This window comes from Oratosquilla oratoria, chromosome 22, assembly GCF_046742065.1.
Source record: "Oratosquilla oratoria isolate Oo_2021 chromosome 22, ASM4674206v1, whole genome shotgun sequence".
Classification (NCBI taxonomy): Eukaryota; Metazoa; Arthropoda; class Malacostraca; order Stomatopoda; family Squillidae; genus Oratosquilla; species Oratosquilla oratoria.
In genome coordinates this window covers 46,409,973-46,436,382 of record NC_134798.1, presented here as the reverse complement: position 1 = coordinate 46,436,382, position 26,410 = coordinate 46,409,973, and the positions used below count along the sequence as shown (strand labels likewise).

The 26,410-nt window shown below is 38.8% G+C and overlaps 2 protein-coding genes across 12 annotated transcripts in view; one reads left to right on the top strand and one right to left on the bottom strand.

The window, feature by feature from the left end:
- LOC143037522 (lysozyme 1-like) overlaps positions 1 to 5,233 on the top strand; it is a 13,149-nt gene extending 7,916 nt beyond the window's left edge. Inside the window, exons 3-5 of the mRNA XM_076205897.1 lie at positions 1,376 to 1,449; positions 2,840 to 3,024; positions 4,575 to 5,233. Of these exons, the coding sequence (XP_076062012.1) occupies positions 1,376 to 1,449; positions 2,840 to 2,986 (221 nt within the window). The 3' untranslated portion in view covers positions 2,987 to 3,024; positions 4,575 to 5,233. The remainder of the gene's footprint in view (positions 1 to 1,375; positions 1,450 to 2,839; positions 3,025 to 4,574) is intronic.
- A 6,122-nt stretch (positions 5,234 to 11,355) lies between these two features.
- The window catches only part of LOC143037521 (putative serine hydrolase), a 106,358-nt gene continuing 91,303 nt past the window's right edge, over positions 11,356 to 26,410 (bottom strand). For 4 of the 11 annotated variants that reach the window (XM_076205889.1, XM_076205892.1, XM_076205890.1 and 1 more), the window contains exons 3-5: positions 21,499 to 21,647; positions 13,913 to 14,145; positions 11,356 to 13,697 (exon numbers count right to left, since the gene is read on the bottom strand). In XM_076205889.1, the coding sequence (XP_076062004.1) occupies positions 13,044 to 13,697; positions 13,913 to 14,145; positions 21,499 to 21,634 (1,023 nt within the window). In that variant the 5' untranslated portion in view covers positions 21,635 to 21,647 and the 3' untranslated portion in view covers positions 11,356 to 13,043. Of the gene's footprint in view, positions 13,698 to 13,912; positions 14,146 to 21,498; positions 21,648 to 22,282; positions 22,406 to 22,429; positions 23,006 to 23,056; positions 23,078 to 23,352; positions 23,451 to 23,482; positions 23,917 to 26,410 lie in introns of those variants that run through there. The other 7 variants (XR_012967474.1, XM_076205888.1, XM_076205887.1 and 4 more) reach the window with 7 other exon arrangements.

Below are 26,410 nucleotides of genomic sequence, written 5' to 3'. Positions count from 1 at the left end.
CCTCCTGAATGACGGGTCATCCCTGCACCCTGTCCACTGCCCTGGGTCAGAAGCAGTGTCGTAGGACACAGAACATCCACAGCAAGGCCGCTTCATAAAATCGGCGACCCCCCTACATAAAGGAGAGGACGGGGAGAAATCTCTTCGGGCTGCATCAAAATTCCGCTCATACACACTATCCCACCCCCCATTCCCCCATCCAATCCACCTCATGCATCACAACATTTTCCATATACAACCATTCTCCATTCACCCCTGTCTTCTGTCCTCTCCCGTCCTTCCTCAACGGACATTCCCCTCTTCCCCAAAGCCCCCTTCACCCCATCCATCCATCTCATCCTAGGACGTCCCCTCATGTTCACTCCCTCCACATCTGCCTTCCACACCTCCTTTACTAGTCTTTCTTCACTCATTCTTTCCATGTGTCCAAACCATCCCAATACTTTTTCATCAACCCTATCTCCCATTCCCCCATCCAATCCACCTCATGCATCACAACATTTTCCATATACAACCATTCTCCATTCACCCCTGTCTTCTGTCCTCTCCCGTCCTTCCTCAACGGACATTCCCCTCTTCCCCAAAGCCCCCTTCACCCCATCCATCCATCTCATCCTAGGACGTCCCCTCATGTTCACTCCCTCCACATCTGCCTTCCACACCTCCTTTACTAGTCTTTCTTCACTCATTCTTTCCATGTGTCCAAACCATCCCAATACTTTTTCATCAACCCTATCTCCCAGCTCCCTTGCCACCCCTGTTCTCCTCCTCACCTCCTCATTTCTCACTCTATCCAACCTAGTAACCCCAATCATACTTCTCAGACATTTCATCTCAAACACATTCAAACTTCTTCTCTCTTCCTCTCTTATGTTCCATGTTTCTGCTCTAGAAAATTGTAACCGAAGTAGATTCTACTCAAACGAAGTAGCAAAAGCAAGTAGCATGCCGTGGTGTGCCGCCATCTTTATGGCATCAAGGGAAAGTGGAACCACAAAAACTTCAATTGATTAGCTTTTTTGCAACTTTGGCTTCTTTTTTTTTGTCATATTATTTGAATAAGTATATTTTCTTTTGTCGGAAGTATTTACTACAATTCACACTCAATAATAGGTAAAATAGTGAAATACCAAGAGTCCAATTCATCGCATAATTGCTATAAAATACATTCAAATACCCATCGAACTGCATAACAAAGATCACTTCAATTTTGTTTTGTTTTTTACTTTGAAAAATGTAATTTTATTTTAGGGTTTATTATTGTTTATATTTTGAATTATATATGGGGATACCAAATTGGTCCTGCACAAGACCATGAGGCTCACTTTTATTCAGTGTATGGAGGAAAAGATAATTATGTTTTCTTTTCTTTCAGCTTATCCTAACTGTGTGAATGATGTCATTTGCTCTGCTGCCACTGTTTCACAGTATATGGCAAATCATGCAAAGGTAAGTTTCTGAAGTCCTGAAGCCATTTTTCCTCTGTTTCCAATTCCCTTTCATTTAACCTTCAACAAATTTAGCTCTAGTGGCTGCTTGTGCACTGTGAAACTGCACCCCCCCCATTTTTACTCAGTATCATCAATAACATTCAATAAAATGAGTTGTCTCCTTTTTCTTTAATGTACATTATATAATTCTTAAGCTTATTACCAGTAGCCATCCCCTAGTTGATAAAAACAAAAAATTGTAGTATAGTTTTGTAGTTTAGTTAGTTTATTCAACAATATAAAATACAATTTAGACATACATATATAATTTTTTTTTTTACAAAATTAGTAGTATAAGAGAAAAGGAGCAATACTCGTTGGGTCCCATCTATATTTATCTTACTTGGCCTCAAATTCATGTATAGTTCCAATTTCATGTCCACATGTCCAAGATAAAAAGCTGCATGCAAGGTAGAGAGGGCACTGTTGCTCATCCAGTGCCCACCCTAATTAGCAAGTGTAGTGTTTCTTTTTGACCCAGTGTGTGTTGTGCTTAAAAAACATGTACAATATTATTGTATGTGATATATAGAGTATATGTATTTCTTTAATTCTTTCTTTATACTTGTACATACATACATATACCAAGGGATTTTTCCTCAAATTTCACGGACTGAAAATCTGCGGCCCTTAATTGTGTTGTATTTGTGTAGGACAACTTTGTCATCGATTGAAAGTAGTAGGGGAGGGGAGCAGTTAGTTATCAGCTCTTCTTATGTGAAATGGTGGAAGAAATGTAGTTGAAGTTGATTGAGATATTATCTTGGGCCTGGTCTAGCATCTAGATGGAGACAAGGGGATGGGTTAAGAACATGGGTAGCAGAATATAATTCTCTGCTATATATCTTCCAGGACCGCTGCAAGCAGGTACTTGTCATTAAATGATAAAAAATTTATACATGTATACAATATTACATATTATATTTAAGTTATATATCACTCCCGTGATATTATAGTTGATATCTGTTTAGCTTCCATCTCCAGGAATTAAACCATCCCATACCCACTCCCTTCCATGCATCACAGCATTATCCATACACAACCATTCTCCGTTCACCTCTATCTTCTGTCTTTTCCCTTCCTTCCTCAACATATGTCCCCCTCTTTCTAAATGCCCCCTTTACCCCATCCATCCATCTCATCCTCAGTTGCCCCCCTCCTGTTCACTCCATCCATAATAACTTATCATTCGTGACCAAATTCTTCTCTTTTCTTCACCAGAGATCACTACTGTAAAAACAATAAGTGTCAAAGGACTTATTTTAAATGTACACATGTGATACTGTATAGCTAATACTGCAGTTCATGTGTTGTGTTCAACAATGCATTGATAATCACATTGCTTACAGGACTGCGACAATGATGGCCAGCTCACCTGTGCAGACTTTGCCCGCATCCACAAACTGGGTCCCCGTAATTGCGAAGGTGTTGTTAATAATGAATACTGGGTGAAATTCCAAGACTGTGCCGCGGCCCTCAATATTTCTACAGGCTAAAAGCCACACAGCATAGAATTAATTCATCAATCAACCAGGTATTTTCCATATGTCAAGCATGTGTCCATGCCCTTCCCTAACCTAACTTATACAGACGCTCCTCAACTTCCGTTTTAGTTATGTTCCGAACGTAAGTTGAAAATGAACGTAAGTTGTTACTGTACTATACATCTGTAAATTCTATTACTGTATCTTATAAAACACCCCTAAATCATTGAATTATACACATAAAATTGTAAAATAATAACATTAATTTCAAATAAATTAAATTCAAGCAACATAAATTGAGATGGTGGAGGAGGGGGAGGAGGAGGAGGCAAGGCACGTTCAGTCTGTCGTTTGTGCCATGTAAACAATGGACGCAGCATCATGCGTAAGTATCGTTTGAACTACGGAGAGTGTGCTAAACTAAAAAATTCACTAAAAAAAAAAAAAAAAAATTTTACAGTCAGTTCAAACGTAAAATCGAAAAAACGTAAAACGAATGAACGTAAGTAGAGGAGCGTCTGTATTCAGGTCCTAGATGATGCCACTGGTAAGTAGATTTTGCATGTGTACCATTCTTCCTGACACTTGGCTACTTCACCCTCTCAGAGGCACTGTTCAGCTTCTAGCCCACTTGACAAGAGTATACATTAGGAAGGTATGTAGTAGTAGCACATTTGTAAAATGAGACTTATTGCTGAAGAGGACCGATAGTGGTCGAAATATACAGATTTTCTGTCCATCATATCTCATTCTCTGACAGTGGGTCAATAAGTCTCAAGAGTACATCTTCACAGGAACAAAATCAGGAGACACGTGTCACTGTCAGCGAGGCAAGGTCTCTCCACATTTGATCCCTGCATAGATGAAGATTGCTATGCTTACCTGTGGTCACCATTCCCTACAGTTAATCCCTCTCAATGTTGACACTAGCCTGCATGTTAATGTCTCTGCCTCTTTTCACTAACCTCATGACCCCTTTATGAAAACCAGTACTTTAAAGAGTACAGAAAAAAATCCTTTAGATATTCAAAGTTATTTCTATCGCAGATTGATGAATTTCTATATATTACCCCTCTGTTAGTGTGTCTAGAGTGTGTGATTGATCCCAGGGGTCAGAGAACTTTTTGGTTTTATCTACACATCTTTTATGTAAATTTATATTAACACCTTAATTTCAAAGTAAACAATAGTAAGGTAATTCTCGTGAAATTGTTGCATATACTGTAGTATAAAAAAAGAATGATAAATTTATTATATACAAGCAACTGCAGTACTGTTTCAAAGTGAGAAGAAATTATTCATGAATCATAAATAACACATTTTATTTCTTTTGAAAATTTCAACAAAGATAGTATTTTGAGTCTCTGTTGCCCCTAAATGTGTCAATTTTAAACACCATTTTGGGAAATGGGTTCCTGTTCCTTGTTATATACTCATAGATGTTTACAAAAATAGTAAGGTATGTGTAAAGGTGGGGGACAGGGAGATTGAATAGTTTGAGGTGAATGTGGGTTTTATCTGGGTTGTGTGACATTGCTGTTCAATATGTACATGTACTTTCTTTTATAGTAATTTAGTAAATATAGTGTGTTTCTTGCAGGACTGTATTGCTGGTGACAAGATAGACCGAGTTGCCTTGGTGCCTACATCTTCACACAACAAACTTTCATGAGAAAGAAATTGGGATCTTTCATTTTATATATATATAAATATATATAAAGGTTGTTATGGTTACTTGCATTGGTGGCAAGGTGTAGAAAATTTGACAAATATGGGAACAAGGTGGATGGTGATTTGGTTACATGTCAAGTGAAATAAAAAACTAATTATGAATTGGTCTCAAAATTTGGTCGTTTTAGGGGATACATTCCTGCAAATACCAATAAGAATTGATTCAGATATTGATCATTAGGATTAGACTAGATGTGGCTCAGCTATCAGCATTTATTCTTGCAAATCAGGCAATGGATAGAGACCCTAGTGAAGTTGGCAGCATTTATCCTTTCAAATCTAATGCCAACAAGATTTTCACATAGCCACAGCATTCCCCTCCCCCCCCCCCCACTACTGACTACTTATACAGATAATTTTGGGTACTTTAGGTGTTTAAGGAATTAATGTAAAATATGTAGCACAATTCAAAGTCCATCTGTTCTCCATGTTCAAGAGTATTTTATATGATTGCTTGCTTATATTATTTAATGTCGGATACCATTTCTTTTTATTTCCTGTTTTGCATAAAGGCATAGTGAATCCTTAGAGTCGTTTTATTGCTACCTTGAATATGGTAAAATGTGCAGGAAAAACTGAGAAATTCCTTTCTATTTTCAATAATTTATGAAATACAGTATATCACATTGAAACTTTTGTTTGGCTTGTTGCCGTTGTGTACTGTACTTACCTAACTGTAATATGCAGGAAAAAAGAGTTACAATAGTGGAGTCCTCTCTTTTTCTCTATCATACCTAGTTTTAAGGGAGAGAGACTGGAGGAAGTGGATAGTTTTAGATACTTGGGTGTGAATGTGGCAGGAAAGGGAGGAATGGGGGTGGAGGTAGAACATAAGATTGAGAGAAGCAAGTAAATGCCTTGGGGGATTAAAAAGTGTAATGAGAAATAGACATTTGGGAATGGATGCTAAGAGGAGATTATATGAAGGAGTGATGGTGCCAACAGCACTGTATGGGGCAGAGACATGGAGCATAAGAGGAAGAGAGAAGGAGTTTAAATATGTTTGAGATGAAATGTCTGAGAAGCATGATAAGGGTTACTAGGCTAGATAGAGTGAGTAATGAGGAGAACTGGGGTGGAAAGGGAGTCGGGAGATAGAGTTGATGAAAGAGTATTGGGATGGTTTGGACACATGGAAAGAATGAGTGAAGAAAGATTAGTAAAAGAGGTGTGGAAGAAGTGAACAAGAGGGGGTGTCCTAGGATGAGATGAATGGATGGGGTAAAAGGGGCATTGGGAAAGAGGGGAATGTCTGTTGAGGAAGGATGGGATAGGACAGAAGATAGGGGTGAATGGAGAATGGTTGTGTATGGATGATGCTGTGATGCATGAGGGGGAATGGGGGGTGAGGGAGTATGTATGAGAAATAAATTGACGCACCCCAAAGTGTTTTCTCCCCGTCTTCTCCTTTTCTGCATGAGGGGACGGAGAGGGGGGTTGCCGAATTAATGAAGCGACCTTGCTGTGTCTTGCGACACTGCCTCTAACCCAGGGCAGTGGACAAGATGTAGGGATGACCCATCATCCAGGAGGTGCCAAGATAAGAGGGGAGTGGATTATGTAGGGGATGGAATGGGTGGGAGCGGTTTCTATGCCTTGTCTTTTGGTTACCTCCTGTATAAGGGGGAAAAAAGCCTTTAGTATATGTATGTATGTACCTAGTTTTGAACTCGCTTTCCCGAGGGGCTTGTGGACCTGGCTACCTGAAGGCTGTGGGTCTTCTGCAAGAGTGACTGAGGGTAATGGATTGATTGATTGATTTGCTTCTGGTTTTAGCTTGGGCTATCATCTTCAAAGCTATTCCAGTTGACACATTTATCTGTAACACTTTTTCTTGACATGTTTTAGTCACCTCAGCCCAAATCCAATGAAAGCCATGACCAATACTTTCAACCACTCCTACATGTACAATAAAATTCCAATCATCTGGAGAAAAAAACACATAATACCCATATTAAAACCCAACAAAACACCTGAAAACCCAGCATGCTACAGACCAACCTCACTACTATCCACCATATCCAAGCTGATTGAAAGATCAGTGGCAGAAACATAACTAGCCTCCTCAAATCAACATGGACTCCAAGAGGGCCATTCCTCCAGTACACTTCAAAAACATCACCCAAGTGCAGGAGGGGTTCAACAAGAAAGCGCCACCAGGCATAATGGTTATGGTAGCAATAGATATCGACAAAATATATGATAAAGTTTCTTGACACCTTATATCAAAGATCACAGAGACATACATCCACAACAATGACAAGAAATGGCTAACAAACTTCTTAGCAGGCTGACAATTGAAAGCAACACAAAACCACAAAATTTCTGGGAGAGCAGGGGTAGAACTAGTAGATAAGGCTGATGAAAGATTATTAGGATGTCTGGGCACATGGAAAGAACAAGTGAAGAGTAGCAAAGAATGTAGAAAGCAGAGGTGGATGGGGTGAATTTGGGGGGACAACCAACAATGAGAGGGAGCTATGGGATGAATGGGATTTTGACCAAGAGAGGAATGTCTGTTGAGCAGGAAAGGGAGAAGGCAATGGGTAGTTGTGAGTGAAGAATGGTTGTGTATGAGTGAGGTATTGATACAGCCCAAAGATATTTCTCCGTGTCTTCTCTATTTCCTGCATGTGGGGATGAGGATGGAACATTGCTGTGGATGTATTGTGTCTTGCTACATTGCTTCTGACCTGTGCAGTGGGCAGGAGACAGGGATGACCCCTTTATCTATGAGGAACTAAGATGAGAGGGAAACAATGGGTGAGAGTGGGTGTGTGCCTTGGCTGGCTACCTCCCTTATAAGGGGGATGATATTGTTCCCTAGGCTATCTAGTTGAGCATCCCCATCTCCCGCAGTTACTCCATGGTTGGAATGGTTTTCCCATAAATCCCTTATAGAGTGTGTGTTGTGTTGTTGGCATGCATAATTGTGTAGAGTGTAGCCTTCCATAATGTATTGAAGTGTAATGGAGTGGGGGAGACAGGATTCAGAGGAATGGACGTCAGTTGGTCTGGCATGCAGTAATGTCATCTATTATTCTATTGACATTTGGTGTGGTTGCATCTGCATTGTGGAACAACACCCCAACCCCAGAACAGATTGGGACCAAACTGTCACACGAAACCCTTGCTACCCTGGGTGGTGGCACATATCCCTTACAAAGGGGAAGAGGCCCTTGGTACATGGATAGAAAAAGACTGTACAATAGAGTCTCTCGAGGAGCAATAGGAGCAATACACTTACCTATGCTATTCAACCTCCACACAAGTGACCTCCCAACACTAGATCTAGAATATAACACCAAAGCACTCATCTATATAGACGACCTGGCGATAATTACCCAGCATAGCAACTAAAAAACAGCAAAGCTTTCTTGGACAAACTAGAACATGTCAAGTGATTGATCCATTGCCTCTGGTCTCTTGCAGGAGACCTGCAGATTTTAGGCAACTGTTAATGGCCTCTGGGTGGGTCTACAAGTCACTCGGGGAAGATATATTGTGTTGTCTAGGGATTATTAGTGTGGGGCATTGTAGTATGAGGAGTTCTGTGTCCTCTGTGTAGTGGTTGCATATGGGGAAGTTTGAGTCTGTGACCAAGCCTAATCTGTGTTGGTACACTCTCAATGCTGGATGACGTCCTAAACACAAGCACGCCAATGGCATAGATATAAAAGGATGGTAACCTCACACCAGAAATCCCCAGATAATCACTCCAGACAATCATGAATCAAAGAAACATCCAATAGTACAGCTGAATGACCAAAACCTTCAATTGGAAGAACCCAGAAATCCTAGGCCTCACTTTTGATGTTAACATGACCTTCAGCCTGAATGTCAATAATATGACAATAAAAAAAATAAAAAAATAAATAAATAAACATACTAAAATCACTTTTTTTCTTTATGAGGGTGGCAGGGGGTGAATGGGAGTGGAGTTTGTGGGGACGTAATGGGTGGGAGTGGATTTTATGCCATACAAAGGATTACAAAGGCGGAGCATGCCGACAGGAGACCTTTTGGTCCATATCTAGGTCTGATGTGAAAAAAATCATAATAATGAAATAATAAATAAAAACTATAATAATGTAAATAACAAATAAAATACATAAATAAATGCATAGGTATAGTTAAATAATAAACAAACAGGTAAATAGTAAATAATAATAAATTGACATATAACTAATAATAAATGAAAATCAAACAGACAAATGATAACAAAACAAAAACAAATACTGTAATATAAAATAAATTATGATCATTACAGCATCTTGCTTAGGTGTTTATCTAAATGATTCCTAAAGCTTAAACTACATTGCACTACATGTGCAGGAAGTTTATTCCATTCATTAACTACATGGTTGGCAAAGTTGTTTCTACCTACTTCCAAACTGAATCTATTTCCGGACAGTTTGAGACCATTGTTTCTTGTCTGATTCTCATTCAATGTGAAAATCTTGTCACTTTTGATGTTGTCAATTCCCTTTAGAATTTTAAAGACCTGTATCAAGTCACCTCTGAGTCTACACTTTTTTAGGGAAAACAGATTCATATGTTTTAGTCGATTTTCATATGATTTATTTTTGATATTTGGAATCAGTTTTGTGGCTCGCCATTGTACTTTTTCCAGTCTGTCAATGTCTTTAATGAGATTTGGTGACCATACGGAAATAGCATATTCCAAATGTGGATGAACTAATGATTTATATAGCTTGTTAATGAGTGATGGACTTTTTAAATCAAAAGATCGCGCAATCAGTCCTAGAATCTTATTTGCTTTCTCAGAGGCTGAAATACACTGCTTGGATGATTTGAGGTCATTACTGATAATTACGCCAAGATCTTTTTCACTATCCACTTTTGTTAGCGAATTTCCAAATAACTTGTAATCGTACTTACTGTTATTTTTACCTATGTGCATTACCTTGCATTTACTTGTGTTGAATTTCATTAGCCACTTTTCAGACCATTGCTGTAATTTATCTAAATCTTCTTGAATATCTAATTGGTTTAAGTGATCATTTGCCATTCTGCAGTTTTGTATCATCAGCAAATTTGGAAACAGTAGATTTTAGTCCATGGTCTATATCATTTATATATACTATGAATAGAAGTGGACCAAGAACGGAACCCTGAGGAACTCCACTTGTAACATTTTTCCATCTAGAAGTTTTTCCATTTAAAACAACTTTCTGTTTTTGATCATTCAACCAATTACTAGTCCAACTTAATAGGCTACCACTTATTCCGTGTAGTTAATTTAGTAAGTACCATAGTCTTTCGTGTGGGACAGTATCAAAAGCTTTTATATTAGATCTATATTGTTTCTTTTGTCATAATTTGAGATAACTGTGTTGTAGAATTTGAGTAAGTTACGCAAGAACGTTTCCCTCTGAAACCATGCTGGCTATCATTTATCAAACGGTTACTTTCTAAATGATGTTCGATAGCATCTCTGATGATAGCTTCCACTATTTTTCCTACGACTGAAGTCAAACTTATAGGCCTATATTTATTTGGCTTCTTTTTGTCACCTTTTTTGAATATGGGAGTAACGTTAGCTAGCTTCCATTCTCTTGGAACATCTCCGGATATGATGGATTTCTTGAAAATAATATCTAAAGGAACAACAATCTCATTTTTCATTTCCTTTAAGATTCTTGGATGCCAACTGTCAGGCCCTGGTGTTTTGTTAACTTTGAGTTTATCTATACACCTTTTAATTTTTTTTTCGTTACATTTACCGTAATGAGTAAGTTTACCCTAGACTTTTCACAGGTTTCAGTTTGGAGTTCACTTTGAGGTGTTTCCTTTACGAATACCGAGCTAAAATAATTTTTTTTTTTTTTTTTTTTTTTGCTACTTCCCTTGTAAGAGGGAAAAAGCCAACAGAAACTCTAACCATGGTCCACAAACTGTTTTAGAGAATCACACTTGCTTACACTTTTACGGAGTGGTTCCCAACAATCCAGAAAATACCTTACAAACTAAACAAAATAAAGCTTTGAAAATAATAACAGGATGCACCAAAACCATCCCAATAGAACAACTGCATACAAAAACTACAATCTTCCCCACAGAATATCACATGAAAATATTTGGTACACTGTTCTATGCAAAAGCCCTCAACTCTACTCATTCATTTCAAGACGAGATTCAAGAGGGAGAGCAGAAAGTAGAATAACAGAAGTTAACCTCTTCAATACGAGTCAAATTTTTGCAGGCAGCATCAGTTGCCTCATGTACAATGATTCTGATGATGCACCATAATACTCACGTTATAAAATATAAAGTTACAGCTGTATTATTTCTCTTTCACTCTAAGTATTAATGGTTTAACATCACAAACTCCTCCTATCAGAAGGCTAGGACAGTGCCCCTTACAGAGGACTTTATAACCACAAAAAATATGATCAAGCCATTTCACAGGATATGGGGGTCACTTAGCTACAACTACAAAATAAATATAATCAAGACGCCAATGCCGGAATCCTCATATACCCACTCATGCCTCCTCATGATGCCTACAAAAGCATCATCATATGGGAGGGATTAAAATGATCAGCAATCATCTTTGAGTATACATTAGTCTCCAATTTACTTGTAGAGAATCAATGCTAGGAAGAATAGGATGAAAAACACACCAATTCATAGTCAAGTGCTGGGTGGCACTTTTACTTTTATTATGGCACCTGCCAGGTCATTTTTCCACATCCGTGGAACCCTACTGGTAATGAGAAAGTTACGACCTGTCTTGATTTGTTCTTCCCATACTGGCTGGGACCTTTTCTCTTGTTTTGGCTGTTGCTAGGCTATTTTATGATTTTCTGCGATACTTTCTTGGTAGCAAAAGGGTTACAATCTGCTACCTCTGGTATTACCTGAATCCTGCAGGCCTTCTGCAAGAGAGACCAGGGAACAATGGATTGATTTATTGATTCTGGCCACCAACAGGCTATTTCATTCATTCCTGTGGCACTCCTTTCCCTCAGCAACAAGAGGATAACAGTCAGGTCCTCTCAGCATCAGACACAAGCACAGTGTCTTCCACAAATAACTTGTTCACTTCCCATGTTCTTCCATTCTTATCAATCAATTCCAAAACTCTGCCTACCACTCTTTCATTTATCTCCCTTACCACCCCATCCATATCATAAGTAATAATAATAAAACATACTTTATTAAACATGAAGACATGAAACCTTCCACACAGATTTTAAGAAAAAACTTGATGCTGAGAGATCCAAAGACGGGTCACCACGTGCATAGCTCCATTCCCGTATAATACAACTAGGTAAATACACAATTTCCATATAGTGAAAATATTCATACAAGTTTATACACACACTGAACAACTATGGAAATGTTGTACAATCATGATTAAGCCCACATTCACCTCACACCTTTCACTCTTGCCATTCCCTTCACACATGCCATACTTCATGTATAAAAACTTTTAAATACCTTCAATAGACTCCTGTGTTGGTGAATCTTTCAACTTTCTCCTTCAGGGTTCAAGTCCCACACTTCTCTCCGATTCCCTACAGGAATTGTTATTTGCTCCAACAGTCCAAGTGCATAGGGCAAAGATGATGGCTTCAGCTGTAGCTACATGCATCCTGGCATGTACTCTTCACCTTTTTCATAATAGACTCCCTGCTTCATATATCTGTAACATGTTCCACAAAATTTGTCTGTCACCTATCATGTGGCTATTCATAGAAGGAAAGCCTCACCCCTTTTATTCTAGTTTCATTTGCCCCTTTTTCTTCCTCCTTTAAACAAGAAGAAAATCCCACCAGCAGTCTGTCTCTTGCAGGAGACCCACAGCTCCCAGACAACCAGTTCCAGGCCTATAGTAACGAGGGGACTATGGAGAACATTAGCCTCCTCCAAAAAATTTTGGTAGCCCTCACCCAATTCTCAAGCTTATATATTCGTATTTTTCAATCATTTTTCATGTATGTTGATTGTCAGAATAAAACTGCAAATTAGTTTGTAGTTTGATGCAAACTAATAGGTTTTGAGAATATTCTTTGCTACAAATATGTCCTGGATTTATTATCTTACAACCTGAGTTTGTACTGCATGACCCATACATGATGTCCAATGATCATAGTGTTTGATGGTTCAGCAGTGGTATCACAACATTGCTGTGTTACTGTTTCCATAAGTACTATACAAGATTAGTCATTTTTATTACATTCAGCCACCCCAAATATACAACACCCCCCCCCACCAAGTCATAAGTTCTGGCTACATGCCTGACCAGGTCTACCACTTCTCAATGTATAAAACTAATAAGCAAAATAAAAGTTTAATTTCTCTTTAATTTCTACAGTGAATTCTTTAATTTACTACATAAATTTGAACTATCATCATCTTCCATGGACTGGTCTTTGAAAAAGTCAATAAGTAAAGGAGCTACAGTCTCGGGCTTGCTGAGATGCACGTGGTGATTTCCTTCCACAGTGCGATATTTAAAGGTTTTTGCACTCTTTTCATACACTTGGAGAATATCTTCATACAGTTCCCTTTGTTCGTATAAAGGTCCATTAGTGGCTTTAATCACTAGCATATCACATCTGATATGTGACGCAAAAGATTTTTGTTGCTCAAATGTCGTTGATAATATGCTGGAAGCTTTTAGTCTTGGGTCAAAGTTGAAAGAATACTTTCCATTCTCCCACTGTTTTGCACCACGTATAAGTAAGGTCTTTGCATCTTTTTCTGTTATGGTCTGCCCATATGAGGTAATCAATCTCTGCACAAGAGTATCGTAGTCATACTGAGGAGGCTGACTTTTGAAACGCTTTTCAGCTGCCAAGAGTTCATCAATGGCCTGAGCAACTCGTTCAGGCTGTCTTTCTGGCTTGATAGAAAGCGGTTTAATCAAGTCAATCATTACAAATTTGTTTACTTTTTCTGGATAAATTCCAGCATAAAACATAGCTACACCTCCACCCATGCTGTGGCCAAGAAGATTGATCTGAAAAGTGAACACAATTAAATCTATTGATAAAAAAAATAAATAAAAAATAAAAATAGGGTTCTTAACTACATTTATGAATGCCTGTGTGTGTGTGTGTGTGTGTATATATATATATATATATATATATATATATATATATATATACACACACACATAAAACCACATATTTCCAAGAGGTAAAAAAAAAAAAAAAAAAAAAAAAAAAACAATACCTTTTCCCATCCAAAGTGTCTAACAATTCTTTCCACGGCAACAACATTCTCGGTGAAGTACCCTCCACTTCCTATTGGTGGAGGTGAGGAAAACCCATGACCAAGAAAATCAATTGCAACCAACTTGAAGTTCTTTGGGAGGAGAGGCGCAATCCTATCCCATGTACCAGCATTGTCCAACCAACCATGCAGAGCCAAAATGGGTATTTGTCCATCTTCATTCCATACTTTTCCTGTTCAGCCAATTGAGATGAGACTATAATAAATACACAGGTTTATTAATAAGTTTGCAATAGTGATACACTTTTTCTGAATTCATTTTCTGGCTGACATCAAATTACTCTATTCAGCTACATGATAGATGTAAGCCAAAATTAGGTCTTGAATAATCAAGGCTATGGTTTTAGCCATTATCCAAAATTACTATACATCTATGGTATTTTATTTAAATCTAGTGAACTATCCTGGTTTGTGATGAATTCATCATGATTAGTGAGGATTCCAAGCTGAAATAAATTTAGGTCCTAGTGGAGTAGGTATAACTTGGTATCAGGCAGTTGTAACTTTTTTTCTGATTATTACCTTCTAAATTGGAATGCATCTCATGCATCAGAGTGTCTTATAAGGCACAAAATACAGGAATTAAAATTTACCATCTGGTATCAGCCAGAACAAAATGTAAAAAGTCCACCACTGTAGTGAAGGTGATATCAATAAAATAGAACTTGGGGAAGTGATATTTAGTATCAATGGAAAGTTAAAAATTGCTGATTTATACTCTTTTTTGTCAAATTATATATATATATATATATATATATATATATATTGACTATATTATGACAAATAAGATTGAAGGTGAAAGAAGTAGACGGGTCATCTTATGGGACGCTTCGGAGAGCTTGTTATTTTATTTGTGTATTCTTTTATTATTAATAAGCTTGTGGCTTTTGCTAAACATATAAAGCCTTCTCTATGGTTAATGTTGTTATTAGTGTTGATATATGCTGCCTCAATTGTCTTCCTTAGTTTCTTGGATGATCCTTTATTTAGTACGGTTGTGTTGTTTCAGTCTGGAAGGTGACCATGTTTATCCACATGTATTACTACGGAGTTAGATGTCCTATGGGCTTTTACGTCATTTTTATGTTCATTTATCCTTTTATTAAGTCCGCGACCAGATTCACCAAAATATGAAAAGGGACAGCTTTTACACAAGATTTTATAAACAACGCTGTTTTCGTTAGTGGGATTATTGTCGCTACGTGTTACCAAATGTCCTACTTTGCTACCTGACGTCCTGGCTATTTTGATGCCCGCTTTTAGGAGAAAAGTGTCTAGGTATGAACTACAGAAACTCAAGCACTATCGTTAGGTATGAAATTCGATGTCGGAATTCACAAAAAGAAATTTAGCGAATATCTAAACAAAAACTATATATGGAAAATGGATGATGTAGACAAAGGTTTTATTCAAGGTATTACCACATGCTATCAAGCCTTGGCAAACAAGAACAAATGTGTTATTCCAAAAAGATTTCTCAATGCTTTAATTTGCCTAAATAAAGACAAAAATATTATAATCACAAGTGCAGATAAAGGAGGAGGTATAATAGTAATGAACCAACAAGACTACAATAATAAAATGTTAGATTTACTCAGTGACAGTGAAACTTACGAGAAAAAACATAATGGTTACGCAAAAAATGAAGGCAAAAAATTCACAACAAAAGCGAGAAAAATATTAAAGAAATCAGAGAAGGGGAAAAAACTATTAAACTTACTTGAAGAAGCACCTATACCACCAAGAATGCACGGCCTGCCTAAGATCCACAAAACAGGAATTCCTATGCGCCCCATTACTTCAGGAATCAATAGTGCGCCTCATAAGTTAGCCAAATATTTAGCTAAACCTTTATCCAATACTTTTGGAACTATTAGTGATGCACATCTACGAAATTCTTCGGATCTAATTAACAGATTAAAAGTTTTAGATTTCAATAACAAAAAACTAGCCAGCTACGATGTCACCTCTTTGTATACTCGAGTAACAATAAAAGGCACTCTAAATGCTGTTGAACGAGTGGTAAATAATTTGAAAAATGAAGATCTACCCGTACCCAAAAAAGATTACCTCAAATTAATTTCTCTTTGTGTAGGATTTGGCGCTTTCACTTTTAATAAGATTGAATACAGACAACATTCTGGCCTCGCCATGGGTAGTCCCCTTTCTGCAGTGTTAGCAAATTTATACATGGAAATACTCGAAACAGAAGAATACATGACTATAATGGGTAGGAATAGTAAATGGTTTAGGTTATGTTGATGACATACTCGTAATTGTACCTAAGGATACAGACGTTAACAACAAACTCAGGAGATTAAACAGTGTAAATGAAAATATACAATTTACTGCAGAAAATGAAAATAACAGAAAATTACCTTTCTTAGACACAATTATCCATAGAATAGATAAAAATGTGAAATTTTCAGTATACCGGAAACCCACCAATAGAGAAGACTATATACACTTCTACTCAGGACATGATGACAGAACTAAAACAGGTATTATAATGGGTTTCTTCCTCAGAGCATTTCGTATATGCAGTAAAGAATTTCTAGATCCTGAATTACAACATATTACTGAGACTTTCATCAAACTCAAATATCCAAAAGGTCTCTTATGTAGGTTGAAAAAGAAACCCAAAGAAATAATTAACAAAAGTAAAGATAAAAATAAAAATAAGAATGATATATATATATATATATATATATCAAAATTCAAAAGTGATAAACACATAACATTTCATTCACCAGATACTGAGATGAGGGGGCATAAAATGGGATTTAATAGATATATAATAAGTGTGTGCTTTAAATTGGCTACCCTCTTTATAGGGGATATATATGGTATGGTATATGTATGTATGCATATATGTCTACCTATCTATCCACCAAGGGCTTCCTCATCGATGAAGAGTCATCCCTGTATCCCGCCTAGTGTCCAAATCAGAAGCAATGCAGCGGCAGCTTCTCCTGGTACTCCTATTCCTTTTCCTTCTCATTTAAAAAAGTTCATTCTTAGCACCTCTCTACTTTCTGTCCCTTTCCTCTTTTTCCACCTATCCTCCCCTCTCAACTTACCCTCCACAAAAAAAATTATCTGATATTCCCCCACTCTCTCCCTTAAGAACATGGACATCCAGAACTCTTCCTATCCTTCCTTTGAATACCACTACGTAGTCCATTAGAGCTTTAACAACCAACCTTCCATCCACCACCCTTTCCCATGTGTACTTTTGCTCAAGTTCTTTCTTAAACACCGTGTTAGTTAACATCAATTCTCTTTCTAAACTTATCTGCCCCTTTAACTCACCACTATGATTTTTACATGGCATTCCAAACTTCCCAACCACTCCATCTATTGGTTTATCCCCTACTCTAGCATTGAAATCTCTCAATACCACTACAATGACATTCCTCCCAATACTATCTAAGCAATAATTTAAGTCTATCCAAAAAGCCTCCTTTTCCTCTACACTTTCCTCACTACCAGGCCCATATGAACTTACAAAGACCCACATGTTGGGAAAAAGGATTGTGGTACTCCCCAAGGCAGGCGTAGCTCCTCTTGGGGATCGGTGCCACCTGCGTAGAGCCGGTGGCCAGGGGTAGATGCTGCCGTTTGGCCCCCAACTCTTGGGGGAAACTAAGACACTCACACAAAACACCATCATTTCATAATTACACCACCATCAGACAAGACCGGACTGACGGCTATGGCGGTGGACTCATCACCCTGATCCACCACTCCATCTGTTTCGTGGACACAAGTGCCACAACCAAAATTCTCCTCCGTACCACAGATAACACAACAGAAATCCAATCCATTCGAATCCGCACAGGCAACAAATCAACACTGACAATAGTTAACATGTACATTCCCCCCCCATCAGCCCCCACAGTTCCAGACACCTTCAGGCCGCAGTTTAGCCAACTAGCCTCAATCCCCCACCTCCTCATGGGTGGTGACTTCAACGCCAAGTCGTCTGCCTGGTATGTCGACAACCCTGACACAGACAGAGGGCTTGATATACAGACTCAGTTTGACTCATTGACTATCATGAACAACACACATAATCATACACATATCCCACACCAAGCCCTCTACACTCCCTCCTCTCCTGATATCACCTTTTGCTCCCCCTGCCTAACCCCAACAACATCATGGAGAGTGGTCGGAACCCTTGGCTCTGACCACCTTCCAATCATCATCACCACCAAAACAAGATGCACCCAGTTGGCCACAGACACACTTACACCAATTACAAGAGAGCTAACTGGGAAGCTTTTACTGAAGAGACAGAACAACATTTTGAAACACTTAACAGTACACCAATCACAAACATAAACAATGCTGTGCACACTTTTAATACAATCATACAAAATGCAGACAAGAGATACATCCCTAGAGGCAACAGAAAATCACACAACCCCAACTTCACACCAGAAATCCAAAGCCTCATCAGACAACGTGACACACTTAAACACGGTACCCCCACACCTATCCCTCAAAACATAGCAGACCAAATACAAACACTAAACACTGTGATTGCCAATAAAATACATGAACAAAAAACACAAAATTGGCAAAACTTTATCAATACACTTGATCACAAAACAAACACCAGCAAATTGTACAAAACACTCAACAGTATTACACTATCCAACAGTAACACTACACGCTCTCACGCAGCAATAATCACAACAACAGATAATCTACCCTCAAACAGACAACAAGCAAACGCACTCATACATCATTTTGCACAGACTAGCCATATCACCTCTCACACTGATTACCGACGCACCATTCGACGTAAGAAAGACTTTCCCACAGACTCAGACTATATACCCTTCATAGACAGTCAGACAAAACTCATAATACATAGTCTCAAGCACTCATCTGCCTGTGGCCCTGATAACATAAGCAACATCCACCTAAAACACATTGGACCACAAGGTATACACGCACTCACAAACATTGCAAACTACAGCTATTCACACAACACTATACCCGACATCTGGAAGCATGGTAAAATAATCACCATTCCAAAACCGAACAAAGACCCAACAATCCCAACATCGCACCGCCCAATCACACTTCTCTGCACCCCCTCTAAAGTCATTGAACGCCTAATACTTAAACTTGTCACACCACATATTCCCCTTGCTGACTCACAACACGGTTTTAGGCCACTACACTCCACAAACACTCTTCTGACAAACCTCACACAAAGAATTTTAGATGGCATCAATTCAGATAGGCCCCACCAAAGAACACTTCTTATAACATTAGACATTAGTAAAGCTTTTGATGCTATCCCCCGCCACAACCTAACAAATAAAATATATAACACAGACATGCACAATAACACCAAAAGATGGCTGGCCAATTATCTGGCAGGTAGGAATGCTTACGTGTCATATAATGGCCAATCATCGCACATCAGAAACATTAAGAACGGAGTACCACAGGGCTCAGTTCTATCCCCCACACTATTTAATCTATACATGCATGACTTACCCACGCCAGACACCTCAGAAATACAAATCTCTTCCTACGCAGACGACATAACAATCACATGCACACATCATAACACAGACAAAGCTGCAGAAATAATCCAGCCATACCTTGACACACTCAACACATGGTTCATCACAAACAGACTCAAAATAGCTCCAACCAAATCTACAGCAACACTTCTCACCAACTGGACAAAAGAACACAAATACATACCTCATCTCTACATCAACAACACTCTAATACCACACACAAACACACCGAAAATTCTTGGTGTAACATACGATACATCCATGTCTTTCAAACAACACATCACAAACATAAAAAAACAAATGCACACCTAGACTTAATGCACTTCAGTCAATCACTGGAACAACATTTGGACAAAACAAAGAAACTAATATAACAATATACAAACAATGCATACGCTCAGTGTTGAATTATGCGAGTCCTGCATGGGCTCCTAATCTCAGTGAGACACACCACAACACCCTTCAAATCATACAAAACAAAGCCCTAAAAACAATTACAGGCTGCACAAATACAACACCTACAGACCATTTACACCATGAAACAAAAGTCCTCAAAGTCAAGGACCACCTCGACATGAGAGGCACACAAACACTTGCCGCAGCCACCACAAACACATTACACCCGCTACACTACATAGCAGAACACCCACACACACCAAGAAACATTAAAACAACACCCAAAGACCTTTATCACGCACAGATACTCTCTTCTCTTCCTCCACAACCACCAAATACCAGCCTCCGGAAACATATTCATAATCATATCACTCACCGCTCCATTAACACACTGAAAGACAACACACTGCTGCATGCCAGACCCCCTGATATCCACCCTTCTGAATCCTCTCTCCCACGAAAAGAGAGTCCACTTGGCCAGACTGCGGTGCGGTCACCACCCAGCACTTCTAAGCTACCAGAAGAGGCTGGATGACCGCATTGTGAACAGCTGCCCAGGAAGTAACACTTCACCCCATACCATACAACACATAATGGAAGACTGCATTATACACAATCATGCACGGAAACAACACAACATACGCTCCATAAAGGATTTGTGGGAAAACCCAGTTTCGGCTATGGCATTCCTTGGGGAGACGGGACTGCTCGGACAGACAGTCTAGGGAACGACAACAACAACAACAAAGACCCACATCTCCCATCCCAGTTTCACCTTCATCCACATTGATCTAGAAGAAACTTCCTTCCACTTCACCACATGCTTTCCTATCTCCTCACTTACTTGCAGAGCCACCCCTTCCCTCCCTCATTCCCTCCTCACTCCCAATACCCTCCCCACTATACTCCCAAACTCACAATCTCCCCTCCCTTTCCACTTAGTTTCACTTAATGTCAACACATCAATCTTCCTTCTCGCAAACATACTGCCTTTCTTCCCTTTTACTTTCATCTGCACCACACCCACGCACATTTAATGACCCAAATCTGCTAATGAAGGTTCTGGTTAGAAATCTCCTCTCAGACTTTCTTATGCCTTGACTTCTCATAGGATAGCTTTACAGAAAGCAAGATACCTAGTCCCATCACTCCATCCCACTTTAGCTGCTTTTTACAATCTGCATGGGAAACTTGGGGGTAGAATTCTTTCTTCCCCCTACCACTGGGGACAGAGGCAAAATGGAAGATATATACTCAAAGAAGTATTACAGAACAAATTTAAGAGGGAACAGCATAACAGAGCAATAGTTGCAATACAAAAGTAGCATCTTCCTCTAGTAGAGATTTTCTCTAACATAGACTAAATTATATGTGGCTTTAGTCCACAAGGGCATCTCAAAACAGTCTCTAAAGCATTGGCTACACGCTACTGCGCAATTGATACTGCACAATAACATGCAGCCAATATTTCTTCTAATATTCCACAAAATCAATGCATCAATCTAGAGCCGTATTATGTTGCACCTCTTACTTATCTTCTGAATGGAAAATCAACAAGGTATTAATAACAAAAAACATTACCTGCAATAGATCCTTGAAGTACAGGTATACTTATTTCCTTTGGACTAGAACTCATACTTCTGAGAATTGGTTTATGACCACACACAGAAAAGTACCAATTAAGTCTGCCTAACTGGGACCTCACCACAGTCTGCATGATCTATGGGGACCTGTGAAACAGAATCCAAAATTATCTCCATACTAATTCAAGAGGAATATAATATGCAGGTGAACATAAGTAATGACACAGTGATAAAAATGTAAATATCCAACAAGTTTACATTACCAAACAAACAGGCAATGACTACCTAATTGACCAACAGTTCCTGATTTTGACAACCCACTCCCCCCAATTTGTTCTTTCATTAACTCATTGCAGAGGTCAAGAAACCTGTCTCATATACATTGGTACGTGGAAGAAAGCAGTAATACTGTGGCAGATTTTTTCCCAACATTTAATATAACACTTCAGTGAGAATAACTGGAAGGATATTCAACACAATATTTAGGGTACATCTTTGAAAATATAAGATTTAGTGTTACTTTTGCCCAATATTTTGAAAGAAACTAAGTCAAGTATGATCATAATTCATATACTTCAATTTATATTCAAAATTATTGTATTCATGCTACAAAGTAGGTACGGGCACAAAATTTTTTTTTTTTTTAACCCTTAAATTATTGTTGCACATGAAAGGCAATTTTATTAGAAACAAAATGATTTTAAAAATTTTTGAATAGCTTGAAAAAGGGAGATACGAATTTTTAAATTATTTTTTTAGCCCGCATTTTTGGCTAAACTTACCATAACAAAATGTTAGATTTCGGTAAAGAAGTACACATTAACTCTAAACCACTGGTCCAATTTTATTAAAATTCGGAATACTTGGGTTTTATGGATCAACAAATCACATGAGCATGTCAAAAACAATGTGAGGCATCTCCATCATACCATATCAAGTTGTACAGTTGTGTGAATCCATAAATTGTCCTTGCCTTTTTATGGCCCTGTGGATGTGCTGTGTCTTGCGACACTGCTTCTGACCCAGGGCGGTGGGCAAGGTGCAGGGATGACCCGTCATCCAGGAGGTGCTCAGATGAGAGGGAGGGTGTGGAGTGTATTTAGGGATGAAATGGGTGGGAGTGTTTTCATGCCTTTCCCTTTTTGGCTACCTCCCTTGAAAGGGGGAAAAAGCCTTGGTATATGTATGTATGTATGTATGCCTTTTCATGGCAACCATGAAGTTGTCAATTTCCAGATTATCATCAATAAAATCCAAACCGCTGGCCCAATTGACATGCAATTTGGCATGTAAAGGTTTAATGGGTCAATAAATCACCTGAGCATGTCAATAACATTGCAGGACCTTCTTATACCATTCTTATTAACACTTATCTATTATGTTGCCATGGCAATTGTAACAGTACATCTGTTTAAAAGCATATTCTATATTTACAAAATTCAGGTTTGCTTCCTCCCATAGCATCATCTACATTTATAAAATTCAGATTAGCCCCAAAATTTTGATCATGGATATACCATCTAATTAAATATTTGCAACTAACACTATTCACTAACCAATGCAAGTAACAAATACATGACCAATAGTATCTCATGTCCATTACATTTAGAACGAGTGACAAAAAATAAGTAACAACGAATGATAGTTTCTAGGAAAAAACATGATTAAATAATCATAATATTTCGAAACAGAACACGCCCTAAAACTTAAATTTCAATGTTAATTAATTAGTTTTGTATTAACATTTCTGCTGGAGGTACTGATTTTTACCATTGCTAAATTTGTAAATAATATAGAACACTATGAAATAAGGTCAGTGAATATAAAATGTATATGAAAATGGGAAATTCACCCAGTGAAGGATACAATCATTATTATGCGACGGAATTATGTCCACTAAACCACTATATATTCGATGTAAACATGAATTCGTCTGCTACTGGGGGAAACGGACATAACCTAAATTTACCAATAATATTTACCTTCCGTAACCTTCCGATACGGTCAATGTTTACCCCTTGCAGGTTATTGAGATTGGTGGCTGGGATGATGACAAGCTACTATTTTTTTTTTTTTTTTTGTATGTCGGGTGTGTCAGGCGGAAGTCGGATATGACGCTATGGCCTATGAGTGACGATTTGAAAATGTAGTAGGGAAATAAGAAGTGGTCTTCTTGTGGTGGTCCCTACTTATATAACCTGTCAGCCATCTCTGCCCAGATTGATGTGCCTATCGTATCTGGCCTTGAATGTGGCATTCCAAGGCTCAATGACTCTGGTACGTCAGTGGTCAGGTTTGCTCAGCTTCTTGGAGAGGCCCCCCCCGAGATGATTTGTGTTCAACTGGAAGAACATTGTGTGGGGATATCCTCATAACTTTGTAAGATCTTGAAAGTCTCTATCATATCCCCTCTCACTCTTCTCTCCCCCAATGACTGTAGTCCAAGGGAGCGACAGCGTGACTCATAGGGCAGTTGGACAATGCCCGGTACTCTTCCTAGGGCCTAGATGTCTCGTGTCAAGTAAGAGGAACATGACTGGGCTTCATAGTCCAGAATGGGTGGGCCCAGAGATAAGTAAAGTGGTAACACGATGTCCTTGGTGAGCACACTAAAAATTCTCTTGATAACGACCAGTCTGTATTTGCCTTTGGCTGTTATCTCTGATACATGGGCTGAGGACCTGAGATCAATGGAGACAATTATGCCAAGGTCCTCTTCTTGGGTTGACTTGTCTAGTCTACTGCCGTTCAGCCAATAATCTGTTTGCCGGTTACTGCGGCCTATGTGCATGGTCTTACACTTATGTAACATCAACAGCCACTTACTACTCCACATTTCTAGGCATTCCAAGTCACGTTGGAGGGCCTCTGAATCTTCTCCAGGATTCTGTAAACATTTGCGTTATCCGCAAATAAACTAGCTATCGTCTCAAGGTCATTAACTAAGTCGTTGATGTACACCAGGAAAAAGACCGGTCCCAGGACTGAACCCTGTGGCACTCCGCTTAGCACTGGTATCCAGTCTGAGCATTCTTTCCTAATGGCACCTGTCTGCACGAAAGTTCATAATACAATCCTGAACATTTTCTTCCACTCATAAGGCTTTCAGTATGACTAATCTCTCATGGGGAACTCTATCGAAGGCTTTCTCACAGTCCAGGTAATTTACATCCACAGCAATGACCAAGTCATCCAGATAGGACAATATATTTGTGAGACAGCTATTTTTTCCGAAATCCATGTTGCTGGTCGGTTATAAGTGCATGATCTGCGAGGTGCTGTGTAATGTTTGCCCTGATGATCTTTTCCATGACTTTGGATGCTATGCTGGTCAGTGACACTGGTCGGTAATTGAGCGGGTTGGTCTTGTTCCCTTTCTTGTATATAGGTGATATGTTGGCCTTCCTCCAGTCAAGTGGGACATCACCAGTCCTCAGGGATGTTGCATATATGTTCATAAGTGGAGCACAAACTATACCAGCACATTGTTTTAGTACATAAAGTGATATCTCGTCAAGTCCTGGGGATTTGCTGTCATTTAATTCAGAGAGTTTCCTCCTGGCATCTTCCTTAGTTACGTGGATGTTGTACAATTTAGGTCCTTGGAATACTTGACTTGGTGTTGGCATTCCTATGCTTGTGCCTTCCCTCACGAATACAGCGTCGAATGCTATATTTATTACTTGGCCAATATCTTTGTTGTTCTCTATGTCTATTCCATCGGTGGTCTTCAGTTTCATAATGGTTTCCTTTAGTGTTTTTTTTTTATCTTACATATGCCCAAGCATGTTTTGTGTTGTTTGTTGCATCAACTGTCACCTTTTTACATTCATACTTTGCTGCCCGTGTTGCTAAGGTTGCTATGTCCCTTGCTTTTTTTTATAAAGTTCGCTGTTTCCTGTTGTCTTAGTATCCTATGTCTATCCCACGTGTCTTGTTACCTCTTCAGTAATCATTCTAATCTTGTGTTCATCCACTTTGGTCTTGTTGACTGTTGTTTTTTTCTGAGTGTGGACGCATAGCTTCACAACTTTTTCATAGTGGTCACTGAATATATCCCATTTCTAGCTGGTAGTTCTGTCCTCCATGTGGTTGATACAATCCACCTCCCGGAACAAGTTAATCTTTTCATTGTCTGCTTTATGGAAGTTAAGCTTCTACGTACAATCCTCTTTTACCTTTGGTTTTGACTATACCAGTAAATTGAAAGACAGGACTGCATGTTTGCTTAATCCTAATGGTGGTAGGTACTTGATGTCTTCAATCTTGGTGGGTGTCTTGGTGAATACACGGCCAAGTCTTGATGGATGGTCTGTATCCCGTAGATGCGCCCAATCCCCCCACATTTTGTGTCCAGAAGTTACAGTTTGCTGCCTCCAAGAATTTTCTTGCTTGTCCTGCACCCTGGGTTCCTTCCATAACCATGTTTTCCTCTCAATTTATGTTTCCGTAGTTGAAATCACCACGAACTAAAATTTGACTTTCTAGAGTAAGCATCGCTTAAATTAATGAGATCACACATGAGAAAATTATTTTCTGTTGTTGAAGAAGGGAATCTATATATAGTTCCCAAGACTAGGTTTCTACCTTCCCTGTTTTGCACTTCACACCAAAATGATTCCTGAGCTTATGGCCAACAAGACTGGTTACTAAACTTACATCTATTGGAAGGTGCTTCATTGCTAATATCACAACTCCCCCCCCCCTGGGGCATTCTCTATAACATTGTCCTTCCCTACAACTGTGTACTGGTGTGTATTGAAAAGTGTAATGTTTAGTATTTCATTATTGCATTTTGTCTCAGTAATACGTAAAATACCTGGGTCCTCTTCATTTAATAGTACTTGTAGCTCTTCAGTCTTGTTAGCCAGCCCATCAAGGTTTGTACATGTACATTTGTAGGTTTGACG